This window comes from Trachurus trachurus (assembly GCF_905171665.1).
Source record: "Trachurus trachurus genome assembly, chromosome: 15".
In the NCBI taxonomy this organism is placed as follows: Eukaryota; Metazoa; Chordata; class Actinopteri; order Carangiformes; family Carangidae; genus Trachurus; species Trachurus trachurus.
In genome coordinates, this window is record NC_139906.1 from 18,933,732 (window position 1) to 18,950,340 (window position 16,609).

General features: G+C 39.0%; 1 protein-coding gene across 1 annotated transcript in view; it reads right to left on the minus strand.

The window, feature by feature from the left end:
• Positions 1 to 16,609, minus strand: part of lmbrd1 (LMBR1 domain containing 1) — a 51,990-nt gene that overhangs the window by 15,343 nt on the left and 20,038 nt on the right. Inside the window, exons 7-10 of the mRNA XM_083988098.1 lie at positions 13,524 to 13,597; positions 4,622 to 4,747; positions 3,879 to 4,031; positions 64 to 128 (exon numbers count right to left, since the gene is read on the minus strand). Coding sequence (XP_083844224.1) covers positions 64 to 128; positions 3,879 to 4,031; positions 4,622 to 4,747; positions 13,524 to 13,597 — 418 coding nt within the window. The remainder of the gene's footprint in view (positions 1 to 63; positions 129 to 3,878; positions 4,032 to 4,621; positions 4,748 to 13,523; positions 13,598 to 16,609) is intronic.

The following is a 16,609-nucleotide window of genomic DNA, read 5'->3' on the forward strand; positions in this document are numbered from 1 at the left end:
CATATTTCCAGAATAACAGTATTCACACAGAATTATGTTGTTAACGGATACATCGTGACTTACTTTGAAATAAACAGGGCAACAGTGAACAGCAGTGCAACCAGAATGAAGAAAATGCCCAATATTATCTGCAAAGAAATAAAGACATTATAATAAGAAACAGTGACAGTGTACCAAATCAGAAAATGCACGCATGCTGAATGAACCTCAATAAAAAGTATGTTTTCAAAGGCACGGACTGGGTCATCAAATATAACCTTTCTGTCATGTCTTTTGTCAAAGAGAGACCATATGGCTTGGCCAGCCGCAGTTTGGCACCTTCGCCTGAGGTGACAGGGGGGAAGCAATGGCACAGTCCAGACAGAGCAGGGAGGTTGCAACCAGGGAGGAAGAGCGTGGGTGGGAGCCAAAAAGGCAATAAAACCTATCAACTGGGCCTTTAAAACAGCCTGAGCCAACCATAGCCAAGAAAAAAGCAGCTTAATACATGAGGCAAACTTAGTGCAATTAAGATATTTTATGTTTCAGTGCTCTATCACAACATCTTTTTTTTTTAGAATGCAGCTAACCATCTCTTCCAAGCTTATGGTGCAACTGACCATGTGTAAGGAAAAAAGTACAAAGTATCAGATAAAACTGAAAAATAATGTCCTTATCAATCCCTTGATATAAAGCATATGAGAAAATAAAGTAATTTAAATGATATGAAACAATCATTCAGGCAAATACATTTGTCAAAATGTTTCTTAATGTGATTTCTCAATAATTGTGGCAAATAAACTGGTAAATAAACTGGTGATAAGTCATTCATATTTCTACTGCCTTGATATGAAAAATATTTTTAAAAAGTTGTGCACAAATCCTCTTCTAAACACACAAAACAAGAATTACAGCTTGCAGTAGTTGTATGGCTCCACCAATCAGTCAAGCCACAGTTAACATCCATGTCTGCAGTAATATAAGATATTTAGATAATATTTAGAAGACACTGCAGAGTATACTTCTAGGTCGAGGTTATCTTTATGCGTTCCTGAGACATTGCATTTACATCATAAGGTCACAGTGACACTGACCTTTTACCTTTTACTAACAAAATCTAATCAGCTCATCTATAGTTCAAGTGAACCTTTGTGCCAAATCTGAAGAGTCTCCCTCAAGGCATGGTGTTGACCTTTGACCACCAAAATCGCACGTATGTACAACACAGAATCACAATGCCTCTGGTTACAGCTGAGGAGACGGTCTTACTTTGTTATGTTTTAAAAGTGATCACAAAGGAAGAAACTACAGTACACTTTAGGGAGACAGCTTTTAAATTACAAAAGGTGGGATTTCATTTTCATATCTCAAAAGAAAAGGTTGCCTAGCGTTGTTGTTTTGTTTGTTTGTTTTTTACAAATAAAACTCAATTAAAATACATCACTTATCTTAACCACCTGGCATGACAAACTGCTGTTTTGCCTTTGTTTAATTATCCAATCAAAGCTAGTAACTACTCTGTGAGCATTTTTCCACTGTATGTTCCACATGTTCATTAAGGTATTTTCACCCATCCCCAGGATTGATGTAAAAGGGACAGCATGTGTTTGAGAAACAGTGGTATAACTGCTCTGGAGAAATCACAATCATTTGGCTTATCACTCTACACCAGAGCCGCAGTGTACAGTAAATAAATCTCCCAACTCATTACTGTTTAAATTTGAGTCTGGGGACTGTCATTAGCAGCAACCCTCTTGGTTAAAGACAAACTGTTACAGACACTGGTTTAAAATGTTTGTGCATGCCTGCAGTGCAGTAAAATGCTGGAAAATGAATAGCAGTGGGTAAAGTTGAATGTGAACTCGAAGAGCAATGTTGCAAATGTCCCTAAAACAGAAAATGTGATTACACACAGTGGGACCTAGTTTAATTGAATCGCCATTGGTTTGTTGTGTGGAAGGAGAAAAAAAGGGGCAAATCAGTGGCCCCTGCTATTATGTCTATGAGCATTATGTACAGCCAATGCACAAAGCATTAGGTCAAGTAAAATAAAATATGAATATGACGGTGTTTGATTACAGATGTGCCAGCTGTACTTCTCATATTGGGCTTGCACTCATTCGTGCTGCTTTGAAACATAAATCTATTCTAAACCTACAGAGGAATGGAAAATGTATACGAGAGGTATAATTTCTCTGTTTGCAAGCTTGTTATCTCATGGGAATGGGTGCTGCCCGTAAGGCTGTATTTAATGTAACAAACTACTAATTGACATTTTAGTCAACATGTCTTACTTAATGTATGCACTCACTTTTGTGGTTGAGTAGACTGAAGCACATACACTTCAAGTTTTAAATTGTGTTACCTGTGCATTTAATAACAGCAAGAATAAAGCTTTTGAATGACACTTCATTTAGGTTAATGATGATGGAAACAAAAAATATGGCTTAAAGCTTATTTTAATTGAGCGTAATCATCTCATCAACATGACAGATGAGAGGATACTCATGCATGCTATTATGGTCACATAAGAGCAATGTCACATTCAATGTACTGAGCGCACCTAGATGTATCTAGCTGTGCATGAGGAATAGGTCAAGTAAGAATACGAAAGAGAGGCTGCAGAGATATTATATCTGTAAAAGGGCTAAAAGACGAAACGTTTGAGAGAAATAATATCGCTGATCATGTTCTTTTTAAGCAGAATTGTCATTTCAGATATGGTTACCATGTTTCCATTGTAAAGGGTTGCTAAAATCAGTATGGCTGCTAAAATCATTACAGTGGTTTGTAAATGTTTTGGATTGGTTTATGTTCAAATCTGCAGTGCTGTTTATGACAAAGATGCAAATGATCACAGCTGTTGCACCCTGGAAACTGAGTGGTTTGGGATAAAGATGCAGTAAGCTGGTTAGGCATTGGTGGGAATAGGCAGCACTGAGGGATTTGGGTTGTGATAATATTCTCCATGCATCCATGTGAAATGTGAGTCCACTGAGTCTCCAGGATTTGCTGTTTCTTGATCAGTCTCATGCACAAAGTATAGACAGACACTGGGTGAAAGATCAAATTTACTGGCTGATGTCATAAGTGCAAATGCATTTAACTTTGCGCTACTGACTGTATAAGATTTAGTTAAGGTACCCACTGTGGTTCAAGAATGGATTTTTACACTGTGGTCTAAAAATCTTTCCTAAATTCTCATCAGTGCATCTTCTCCAAGTGTCTGTCTGAGCTGGGCCAGTGCAACAACCCGCACCAGGGAACCAGCACACCCAGAGGTAAACAAGTGATGTTGTAACTCCCTCCTTTCCCAAACCCCTTGTGTAAATCTGGATATGGGAACAATAATAGTGAAATTGCATATTTGAGGTCCAGGTATTGGTTTCCCAACCTGAAAAAGTAAAATAAAAGAGAAGTTTGTGGTTGTTTTGGTTTATCCCTGGGGAACCATGAGATCCTGACTCAGAATGTGAGACTCCCTGAGAGACTTCAGAGTAAATTAGGTGAAGAGACCACCCAAGGGAATCCCGTAAATATGCGGTTGTGTAAAGTAGAACTAAAAGTAAATCTAGAGCAGTCCAGATTAGAACTTGAACACACAGTTTCTGATGGAAATGCTTAAACTGGTCAAAATGAGCAAATGCGTGATACATGCCCAAATAAAAAATGTTTAATTACATGACTATTAAGACACATGAAATTACGTAGTCCTCCTCTGCTCATAAATTAAATCAAAACAAAACTAAATCACAAAATCCTGAATAACTGTCTGTGTCTGTGAGATCACATTCAAAACGCAGACATTGGAAAGGATTTGCTTTTGTATGCAATCTAGTCCATATCGGACATATAATTTACTCCTGTGCATGGAAGCCAATTCCATAATGCAGACTCACCTTGAAAGGTCTGAGAGCACTGCCCACTTTAGTGCAGCAGTTCCTCTCTGCAATTTCCAGGTGTCTCCCCCTGCGCTGGAGGACCTGCAGTTTGCCCTCCAGCTCCTGCAGGTTTTGTCTGTCCCTTGAAGAGAGGGGACGTCCATCTTTGCACTGACAAAGAGACCAACAAATAAACCAGATACATCAGTCAATACACTTATGGGTTTATCTGCACATGCACAATGAGAAGCTACACTTTAAAAGTTGCTATTAATCCACCTTCAGTCTCTGAGATTAAACATATTAACAAGTAGTAAATAAACATTCAGACCATTGCATTCAACTATTAAAGCAAACTTTTTGTGGTTCCTATTCTCAACTTTATTTTGCCAGTGGCAACTAATTGCAACTAAGAGATGTCTTCACTTGTTTTTCCCTATTTGTGCTGCCTGCATCATAGAGGTTAGCTGATAAGGACAAAGCTAACCATTCATAATTGCATGCAAAGACAGAGCAGCTAGGCAGAAAGATCAGCTGGAGGCGGTGCACATGGACCTTTCAGTGAATGCATGATTGTACATTCACTGCAGGCTGCATGAGAACCTAAAAATTAAACATATTTATTGATTTATTGGTATAACTGTTGTTGTTTTTTAATCTTTGGTTTTGTTTCATCAAGATATTGAATGACTTGTAGATCATTTGTAGTGTGTTACTTTCGTATCATGCGAGCACTTGCTGTGTGATTTGGTGAGACCAACCTTGGATTTCAGCTTCTCTATCTGATGCTCAACATCATCAATGTCCTCTGTGTTCTCCAGGCGCTCATACACCACACTCCGAGTCCCTTTTATCAGATTCAGAGGCAGTACAGACATACCGTATGCCTGAAAGACAGAGCAAAACTACCATTATAATCATTGTCAGAGTGGGTTGGTACATATGGCACGTGCATCCACCCACACATATCCACCCCTGCCTGATGACAAGACCATCACAATGGTGAGCATGACAACGGTCAAAGGCAGACTTGAAAATAGCAAATCATATACTTCCTGGCGTTTAGGGCTATGTCACATTTGGTAGAGGAAAAAAGATTAAAATGGTGGAATCTATAATTGTGCTGAGGTTTATTGGTGAATTTGTTGCAACCATTTTGTGTAGATATCACTTCCCTATATCACCCTGATGCAATTTGCAGCTTAACAGTGCCCCCATGTGACAGCACTACCCACTATCCAGGATTTGATGAAATTTTCACAAGCAGAATTTTAGGGAGAAAAATCTGGGTTAGAGGAGGAGGCATCAAGGTGTCATCAATGTTGAATGATGTGAATTTAAATGAACACACAGTGACTTCTCTTTTCTGTTTGGAGTGCATACAATATGTAAATAATGAACAATTACGGAAAGACATACCGAGAGACATACACAGATACATCAAGACATCAAGGAGAGACAAAGGGAATATGTGACAAACATTTTGAAAGGCACTTTCAACTATGAGTGGGCTTCAATTTCCTCAAGGGATGTTTAATTTTTAATTAAAAATGAGAGACGCAGAGACACTAATACCAGGAAACAGACCAATCAATACCAATGAAAATAACAGCAGCAAGCCAGTCCTTCCTTGCTCTGTGTCGTCTTGCTTTTACCAGCTTGGAGGAGTGCCATTTTATGGGTTCATAATAAAACAAAGGGCCCCTCTGTGCAAAGACACTTTCAACCTAGTCAAAAAACGCTGCCCTCTTTCTTCCATTTTTCAAGTGGAGAAACGTCAGAACCTATATTTTTCTAAAACAACTTTTACTAGTTTCTGAGTGTTAGGTATCGTCAAGAATGTCGCATGGGATACTAAGTCAGGCTAGACTATTATTAGTCTCTGCTGTGGATCTCTGCTACGGGCGAATGTCGCCTCCTGCAATGAATCATGGAGCTCTTAAGGCCGGAGCATGTCCCGAATATCAAACACACTCATAAAAGGAAAACCTGCCCCAGATCCCAGGAGGAACATTTCCCTTTCCCTCAAATGTGCAACTACATGGGAGAAATATAAAAGGAAAAAAAACAAAGGTGTCCCTCTGCTGGAGTGTATATTTTTAGTTCACACATAATAATGCATGCTCATTAAAGTTATTTTAAACCCCACTGTGGTCAATAATAACCAGAAATAGCTCAGAGGGGAGTGGGTGGGAGCATGTGTGTGTTTGAGACTCTATGCATGCATTGGCAGAGGGGGGATTTACTGGTTGAAGTCATTCAGAGAGAGTCATGTGACTGCTGAGTGGGAAGGGAGGGAGAACTAGGTGGACACAGGTCTCCAACACAAGCCTCGTCTTTGTTGCTCTTTCTACTTTCGACGATGGAGCTGAAAGGGAGAGGAGCCACCGCCTGCATTCTCAATACATTTCGGTGAAGCCAATCCAGTGTAACACCATAAAACCATTTAGTATACAAGCTGGCTTTCAGATAATTCCACTGATTTCCATTAAGCCTAAGAATTGGCAGTACTGTCACACATGTTGGTTTCCCTACTGCTGTTTGATTAATAAGACAAATTGAGGAATTGAACAAGTCAAGCTCCACAAACCTGATGCAGAACAATTTTAATAATGTGTCTTTGTCTGTCTGTACTAGAAATTAAAGAGTAATTAGAGGTCATAATGGTCTGGAGATGAGGCTTACTTAATTCTGTGTGAAGCTTTTTTATGTTGTGCTATCCATATTTTCCATGAATCCAAACTTATAAGTCTGTAGTAGAGTTGTGATGATTGACATTAATATTGATTTACCTGACAGCTGGAGAAATGATCGCCAGTTGTTGTGGAAATACAGTGTTTTAATTTACTGCTTAAAAGCTCTAATCAGTCTGCTAAAGTGTTTCACCAGTAATTTCCTATACATGTAGTTCACATTCAGAACTAAAATGTAATGGGAAATAGCCTAAGCTCTGCACCCTCAAGCACATTCTCTGTATGTTGGTACATTTGCACATTTGAGAGAAGGTTCCCCAAGCAGTATACATGCCACTACTTAGCTCTATCTGGTCGTTTCTCTTACATGGCCAAGTCACATTTTAAGAAGCGGAAGAATAACTAGGCGGAAAAACATGATGACTCTGATGTTACTGAGCCCAAGACACACTTCCTCTTGATTTTGTTTAGTTTATTTAATCAGTGGTGAAAAGTGCACTAAGGGATCTCAGCCTTCTCAAAAATGGTGATAGTTTTGAAAATCAGCCCTTCCTCTCCTCCGTGGTTGATATTATTGATTTTTTTTTTCAAAATGAGGCACACTGTTTCTTAAAGTCTTTCTATTTTTTTTTTTGTGGATTTGTTGATTTCCAGAGATTGGAACTTCCCTCCGACATACTGAGGGCATATTTAAGATGAATTGTCAGTTCAAACACCAAAAAGGTGCAGGGCCAAAATTTCAGAAGGTTTTGGGATTAATAAGAAGTTAAAAAGGCAATGTGTATCCTCCTAATGCTGGACCTAGAACATGTGGAAGTCAGCCAGCCATGATTGTCAAAGTCTATCACTTTTACGTCAAGCAACACATCCTCTGGGGGGAAAAAATCCACGGACCTTCCACAGAGATGGATGCTCCGTTGCTTCAGGGGTTGATTGGCAGTTTGGCATTCATAATGTTTTATCCTCTTTTCAGGCAAGCTACCACTCATACATCAGGTGTTGATGAGATGAGTTACTTTTTATTTTTGTTTGCTTTGTGTGTCTTTTTTTAAGCCTTTCTTCTTTCATGTTTCATATGAGTATTAATAGGGACATTTCAGACTGATTTTTGTCACAGACACTGCTCGACTATGATTGATCATTCAATTTTCTCAAAGAAAACAATAATTGCTTTTTTAATGTGTTTATTTTTCAGTACTTGGAGACCAATGCTGATACATTTTCACTCAACCACAATATACCTATGGTTAATCGTTTATTATTGTCAAAAATATCCAGGTGGCTGACATTGGAGAGTCCCACACGCGTGGAAATCATTCAAAATTAAAAACTAACCAGATTAGTCTGGTATTTTATCACCTTTTACATCCAGGAGTAGCAAGGTTGCTTCTTAATTCCGAGGCTCTGGACTGTTATTATAATCGAGGTCAGGACTGACAAAGTGGTATGATCATGGGGCCATGCTATGGTGACACAATTGTACTGAAATATTCAAGTATTATTTAAATATATTTAAATATTTAGTTTAGGAGAATCGTAGAATGGGGGACAGTGACGCTCACATGGTGCAGGGATAATTCTCAGCTATATCTAAGCTCCTGCACACATTGGACTCTATAGAAAAATTGAGTATCCATGAGATATGCTATATTTAAAGTCCACAAATTAGCTTTGAGAATAATTTGTTTTAAAACTCTACTATGCCATCCACAGACTTATCTGTTCAATTGTTAACATCATTATATCTCAGTGGTTCAGGTCAGGTGCAGCAAAGATCATGTCCACAGTGATGGTTTAAATATCATCTTCACCACCCTGAGTTATTGAATGAACTCTGGATTCTGAAGAAAATTGTTCAAATAATGTTAGAGAAACCCAAGATGTTTCTCCAAATAATGACAGACAGACTACAAGGCATGGATTTTCAGAGTAATTTTCTAAAATTGTAAAGAGATGGGCCCAACAGCAAAGCCTTGCTTGAGAATCTGACACCAACACAAAACTCTGACGATTCAGATTTGTATTTTAAAGACAGCTGAGATATATATTCTCTTTCTCAAAGATCAAAAGTGGGAATCTATCAATAAGCCAAGCAAATATTTGTCTAACTTGGGAAAGGAGCACATTGACAGCCTGTCCCAGTCATTAAAAATTAATCAGGTATTTTAGTACAGACATCCTCATGTCACATATTTTATTAATCTTTGCACAATGTGACTCTTTAATACAAATATTCTTATAACTTTTTCCCCTGCAATGCACAAACAGAACGACAAGTTCAACTAGAATTACTGCCTTGTGGCTGTGTGCCTCCTAGTTTCAAGGTCGTGTTTATCTGGAGTCATATAAAATGTTTACCATTTGTTGAAATAATTATTACAAATAACTGCCAAGTGAAGTCCTGAGTAATAGGAAAAAGGTGTTTTGTGAGGTCACATTTACCACGAGCTTTGACCACAAAGGTCTAATCATTTTTGTTATTTCGACGTTTGAGGCAAATTTGGAGACATTACCTTGAGTTCTGGAGATCTTACATTTGTATAACCACCGCAACCACGACCTTGGACCCTAAAATCTAATCAGCTTGTCCGTGAGACCTAATGTTTTTGCCAAATTTAAAGAAGTTCCATTATGTTCACAACATTGGGGCGGGTCTACAGACAGAGGCACAGACAACCCCATGAACAATATTCCTCTGGCTCTGTCTGTCGCCAGCAGAGGCATAACAATCTTACTGGGCAAGAACACCTCACAGTGAAATCAATGATCTTTTGGACCTGAAAGACTGATCAACTCCTAACTTTTCAAAAACTTTCCAAGGTCTTCAATCTGACACCTGGTTCAGCTGCCTCTCTCTGATGTGGTTTTCTTTCAAATACTATGAAGGGTTTGGCAGGTGTTTGCTTGACATTGACTGAAAACCAACAGCACAGCTTTTGGACAAATGGATAAAACATATTTCACTAGATGTAATCTCTTAAGAACAATCGACTCTTTTCACTGCAGATATTTTGACTTCTGAAGCGGCACAGGTGTGGGTAATTACCTCAATGATGGCTCTATAACTTCAAATGTCCCAGACAGTGACACTAAACTCCCACATACTGAGTACTTTGAATAGCAGCAACATCTCCACCATGAAAATGGTCTTTTGGGCTTTGTCATTCATTCATTGTGTTTGGCACAAAGTTTGAACCAAAATTTGCTATTAGCTCCCTGCAGATCAGTTTTTTAATAGTGTATTATTAAATTAGTTTTTGTCGTATGCCTCTCTGTGTGACTGCAGAGAGTACTTGAAGTTTCCTACAGCTGCAGTGGTATCCACCACAGGTGATGTGAGGTATCGATCTTCTGTTAAGACATGTTTATTGCAACAAAAGGCTCATTATGCTGATGACACCATGATTTCTTTGGATCAATGTTTGATATCAACTGATTGAGTTTTATTAAAGGGACAACGAGGAATTTCTATTCGGTTATAAAAAAGTCTCACGTTAATGTGGATGAATCTCCGCTACCCACACTTGTTAATGGGCCCATTTTCGATAAATATATCGTTCTGTCTCTATCGTTATTTTGTTATTATTAGTGTTGGCGGAAATGCTGGTCGAGCCGACCAGCATTTCCTTAATGAGAATAACGCAGCTGAATGGCCGTTTATGGTCCAATCCAGTCATTCACTGAAGCATCCTCCCAGCAGCTGATAAGAAAGCTCAGTTTCATCTGTGTTGTGAAGTAACTAATACAGGCAAGGAATACTTTTACAAAAAAAAAGTTAGATTTCATTGCAGTCATCTCGCATGAGGGATGAAGTAAATTCCAATGTTTCTGTTAAATGATTTGACAGCAGACATCGAAAAGCACTTTCCACACATTCATGGCCTAGATTAACCCTTTTGCACAATAGTATTACAAACTATTAAGAATAGTTATTCAACAATATTCAAGGTCAGTCATGGTTGACTGAGAGGCATCTCAGGCTGCCTTCAGCCTCAAAACTTTTTTTTAAGGTTTCTAAAGACCTAGCAAGTTTTATTCTTTAACTGCAGTAGTAAGACATCAGTGTGGTTAAAGGGCTATATGAGAATCAGGGCCGTTACACTCTTGTCAGCTCTAAAGCTTATGTTTGATTATAAAAATTAAACACTTAAAAGGCTGCATAGGATCCATCCTTTGCACCTTTTTACACCTGTTTCAGTGAACTTTAAATCAACTGGGTAACATGGGCAGATTACAGATACAGATAAAGTTATGGTATGTTTTGTAAGCCTCTATCAGTGCCGTTACTATATTGGGTATCACCATCTGAGATTAATAGAAACATAAGTTGCTGCCCTGATAAAACTAGTTTTATGGAATTCCTTCTTTTTGTGCCGAGCATTCTGGGTTTTTAAACTTTTGACTTCAGTTAAATATTAGGAGAGTGGGGAAAACATATCTATAAAATATAAACTGAAAACATCAAATGTTAATACTAAATGTAGAAATCAAACAAGCATCAAAGCATTGGAGAAAACCTAAAATAGTGACATCCCTCTGATTCATTAAAAGCCCCCCTCTTCTCAGGACAATCTCCGGGCCTGCCTGAGATTAGATCAACAGACATTAATCTCCTCAACTTTACTTCAACATCAGCATCTTATGGCTGGCAATTTAAGAGCAGGAGAAAGGTAGGTCTACAGGAGAGAGTGTCATGAGAGTCATAAGTCAATACACAAGCCTTGCTTTTAAATGAAGCCAAAGGAGTTCACATGATGCATGAGCTTTGAGATCAGCCTGATCAGTCTCATGTCGTCACTGCAGGGTACAATCAAACATAGTGGGAGATAATACAGAGGGAATATGCATGTGCAAACATCCCAGATCATGCGGAGGATATTTAATGTAATTATGGATTTGCATTCACTTTTTATTATTGGATAAAATCCTCACCAATAGAAAGTAAATGTAGAATAGTGACTAATCTTAAAGGGATAGTTTTTTTTTTTGAAGTGGGGTTGTATGAGGTACAATAATATCTGCAGTAGACAGCTCTGCTCTCCCCCAGTTAACCATACCAGCGCATAGTGCTGGACAGAGACACAGGTGATAAATGACTGTGAACAAACCCAAACTAACAGCGTATTTTCTCTGCCTACAAGAAGTCCCAGCTCAAAATAATACACCTGTTTAAATTTACACTATTTTTTTAAAGAAAAAAAGCAGTTTATCTGGAACTAACCACTTCCCTCAGTATTCCTCTGTTCAAGCAGGCTGCGTGATGTGCCGTATCACGCCTTCTGTTTAGTGTAGCAGAAAGTTGGATAAACAGACCCAAAACTTTGTCACTATTTTGCTTTTAGAGAAAACAAGCATTTAATATAAATTTTTGTACATTGCAGGAAGTGCTTTTAAAAAAAGAAAGAAAAAAGCCACAAAACCCACTTCACTTTGTACGTGTTTTAAGTGCACTAAGTTGCAGTGGTTACATTAGAGTTGTTTACATTACGGGTGGATGGCTAGTTCGGCACAAAGTGTAGTGATAAATTCGCACAGGAGAACATTTCCGCTCCTTATGGAACCTGTCACTTAGATTCCATTAAGTTAATCACGCTTAATAGTAACAAATTGAAAAGAATGATAAATCAGCCAGCTCTTTGCAAACCAGGGTAGGCTGCCACCAAGAACAGTTTTGCCACTTGCAAAGGGGAGAGCAAACAAGGGAGAAAAAGAGTGAGAAAAAAAGTGAGATAAAAAGAGCTTCTGTATTTATGTGTGTGAGAATTAAAAAAAAAAAAAAAGCTGGGGCAATTGCTGTTTGTTGGCCAGAGGCCTGATTTCTTTGATTGACTCGATCAAAACAAGACACATCAAAAACAACAACACACTGGGAGTTTTGATTTCCACAGGGCATTCACAGAGTCCATATCAACATGGGGTCAGTGCAAATCTAAGCTCACTTCCATCCTTAAAATGTACTGGGTAATTACTCACTCTTTAGAGAACTGTGAGAAGCAAAGTGAGAGAATAGTGGATAAAATCCCATCTGAGATGGATTATATGTCCTAAAGGGAGATTAGTTCTACAACTTACTTGACTGGGTTGTATATTATTCATTAGAGCTCCACATTCAATTGTTGTGTAATTTGTCAAATAGGACTCTTTGAGCTCAACTGAAACTGGATAGATTGGGGTTGGCTGTCACTTTTACTCCCGGTCGCTGGGTTGACACTCGAGGAATTTTTTGTATTTTTTCCCCCAGTAGGCGCTACTCCCACCCTGACACCAGCAGCACCACCACCAGGGAATATTCACAGTCTAGTTACCAAGATAGCGGCTATGAAAAATGGACAGCATTAACAAGTGTTACAGCACAGTCAATTTTCCTGATCTGGGAAAAAATGAAAAACTGCAGAATGCTGAGGGAATCAAAATATAGGCATATATTAATGGACACTGAGGTAGATCTATATAGTATATATAAATAGACAGCAGATAAGTGGTTGATAAGACGGAGAGGGGTGCACATACATCATGCAAAAGTCTGGGGAGCTCAGGTGAAAGACAGCAGTCTGAGCAATTTGAGCAATTGAATGCCAGAGATCTAAAATCACAAGGCATTACTAATACTGAAAGGCCACTCCATCACTAGGTACATCTCAACCACAAAGATGGGAAACCATTTGTACTTTCAAAAGTTTAAGAAACCGCACTACACCTTAAGGAATATTTCAAGGAAATCACACACTATCAAATAGACATACAGTATCACACTGAAAAATCATGTTAGGTAAATCTGACAAAACCAAAATTCCTCTTTCACCAACTCATACTTCAGAACATGTTCTATGTCAGAGGTTTCAAAAACAACAAGTCACATTAAGCCAGAGGGCTGGAAAGGTCTGGGAAACATCTCACTGGAATATTTGTCTTAATTAGTGTGCTGAACGCATGAAACAACATCATCCGCTTGTCTCAGGTCCCAACTCACCGTGTAAGTGATGACTGCCAACATGCCAATCAAGGTCAAGGTGCTGATGGAGAAAGACAGAGCAGGTAGACCATCTGCAGGCAGAAAGACAAGAGAGCCATTAGAGATTTGATCTTGACCTCTGAAAGAAACATCAATGGTCTTGTTGACACATGTGAAAACTATCAAGAGTCGACTCTTCTGCGTGAACTTTGACAGTATTTCAGTCATGTGTTTGCTTTTCAAAACTCAACATTGACAGCCAAAACCCCACCGCACCGGCTTTATCAACTGAATAACATTGTATCTAAATTTCTTTGAATATCCTACAGATGCTTCCAAAACAGCATTACCATACTTCTGTAGACAATCCAAAGGGAGCATTTCATAAAAGCTGTTTGACATAATCTAGTTTGCTGACAAACCCCCCCGCTGTGCAGAGCAAATATTTCAAAAGCAACAGGAGAGCTGTGTGTCTTGGTGGGATAAAAACTATTTTCATACACTGAGCCAAAACTGCTCTTACCAATCTGAAGCTGGTATAGGATGCAAAATACAAATTAGCAAACAAATGCTAGCTACCATTACTCTGCCAGATAACATTTAAGATGGGTGGTACTTGATTTACAAAAACACTTTCCTTATTTGTAGTATAGGCTAGTAAAAACCTGATATATATATGTCTAAATTACCCTACATCCTGTGGGAACTTGAAAAGAGCACTCTCCTGTTCATGCAAGGTCTGTTTACTTCTCATGTGGAGTACAAATCAGTTGTAAAATGTCTTCTGTTGATTAGCTTTGTCAGGTCCAAGGAAATAATCCTCACCAGGGCTTGGAGTATGTATTTTTAATAGAACCTTCATTATCAACTGGACATAGATACTGGGAGAATGCGAATTGACCAGATAAGGAAGGTCTGCAGGGATGTTTTTAAAACTAGGGAAATTGTAGGAGCTAGCTTTTTGGAGCTGGGATCTACCAGAGCGTCACAGCTTGTTGGTATCTGCTGTATGTTGGTTCCCTAACCTTGTTTACTTACAGTGCTAGTGCTGTAAGTAACATAATGATAATAAATCCAGCTGGGGAAAAAATGTTGATATTCAATTTCAGCTAAACACCAAGAACACAGTTGCAAAGTTGCATCTCTGTGCTTATGTTTCTAAAGAGGCGATTCAGGAAATGTATTCCCTTGAAAGCAATTGTGAAGAATGTTATTCACATGGACAAGGACATTGCACCATGTTGGTATACTGGTCCTGTTGGATTTAATATATGCCTTAAATTAATAAACCGAAGCAAAGTCTTCCTCTGGCGACGCATCTGGTCACCATTTTATGTATTCACTGTCATTTCATTCACTGATTACCAACGGTGTTTAAACAGCTGGATCTTTCAATGTATGTAGGTTGAGTTGATGTGTGTCACCTCTGATCGAGGCAGAGAGGGGACCACCCATCAGGCAAGGGCAACAGTAGGTGTCACACCAGCTGTCAGAGCTGGAGTGAGAAGACAGCGATTGATGAAGAGACTGATTGCCTCTCTCCCCTGTCAAGATCCCACCTGTCGTAGGATTCCATGTAAAAGCTACACAATGGTCCCCCCGTAGATATCCCACATCCTCCCAGCAGCAACTTCATAGCGCCCGGCCCACCTGTCAGCATGGGCATAGGTGGCTCTCTGCTTGCCTTTCTCCTTGACAGTGGCATTTGATTGGCAAAATTAAGTCAGCATTCAGGGCATGTGTGAATTGTGCTGTTTATAACATTTATCACTTTCTTTTACAGGCATTTCACAAGCAGCGGGACAAAGAGGTGGAAAATTGAGATAAATTATATACCTGCTCCCTATTGTATTGTATGCAAAAAGAAAACTTTGAAGTCTGACGGCTGGGCCGAACATTAACATTTGAATACATGTTTCCTATCCCTGAGTGTTTCATTGCGATTTTGCTACCTTTGTTTAGGGGCGAGCATGGTGAAACAGACAATAGCTACATGTTCTGCATGGAGAATATTCTGTTCGTGAATGCTACACAAAGCGAAGGATAGATGTTTGCTGCCACTCTTCTTGGTTTCTTGAGCAGATTTTCTGGGGATTAAACAGAGGGAATATTGTCTATTATCAGTGGTGCTTCCACATCTGTACAGCTTTGATTCCTACAGCAATGGAATGAGGTAGCTCTTATCTCATCCTGCATATAGCCCTTCAGGCTTGTGTGCATGCATGAGAACTGTACAGAAAGGAGTTCATTAAGGAGCTCCTTTCGCCCTAGCACCCTACTTCTGTGTAATGACAGGATCATTAAAAGTGAGTTGGAAGCAGCTGTATGTTCAGGGGGTGCAATATAATATAGCATATAGCATATGGGGACTTATGGCAAAGATGTAAATGTTATCAGAGACCATCATGGTTGGTTTGTTTTCTCTTTGTATGGGTAAGACTGAAACAGAACGGAAACAGGGCCAGATAATAGTTTGTATTTAAGAGGATATTTTAGGCATAAGGGACACCATGCTAATATAGATGAAGCACTACCACAAAGTTGAGGGATGGGAGAAAATGTCAAAAAGATCAATCAAGATGAGATCAGCAGCATCACTCCTGCTCCCTCACTATGAATCTGTCATCTGAGGCCTCAAATAAATTAAAAAAAAATGATAGCCTCTATTTTTACCCATGTTACTTTACAGCCCAGTTAGCAAAATACAACACCTTTTACAATGCACTCTGTAAACAATGGGTCACTCATGAACAGGGTTGCTTATCATTGTGTCGTATTTGCGTGCTGCCGAAACCGGTGTCAACTGGTTTCAGTCTTTAATCAGTTTGCTTATCCTCCTGTTCTTGCATATACAGTAATTTAATTCAGCAAAACTTCCAATAAACCTGTCCTCATGCATACCGTATGTATTTATGTCGCTGTTGTCAGACAGTGGAACAAGTATTAAATAGTCAGAACTAATGTATTGCTATATTATGTGTGTGTTAGGGTCAGTATGAGCAGATTTGTTCATTTTCCATCAATAATAAAGATGGGCAGGAGAAGTCAGAAAGCTTGCTTGAATACTCTTCCTAGTTAATAGTGGACTCCCACCCACTCCATCC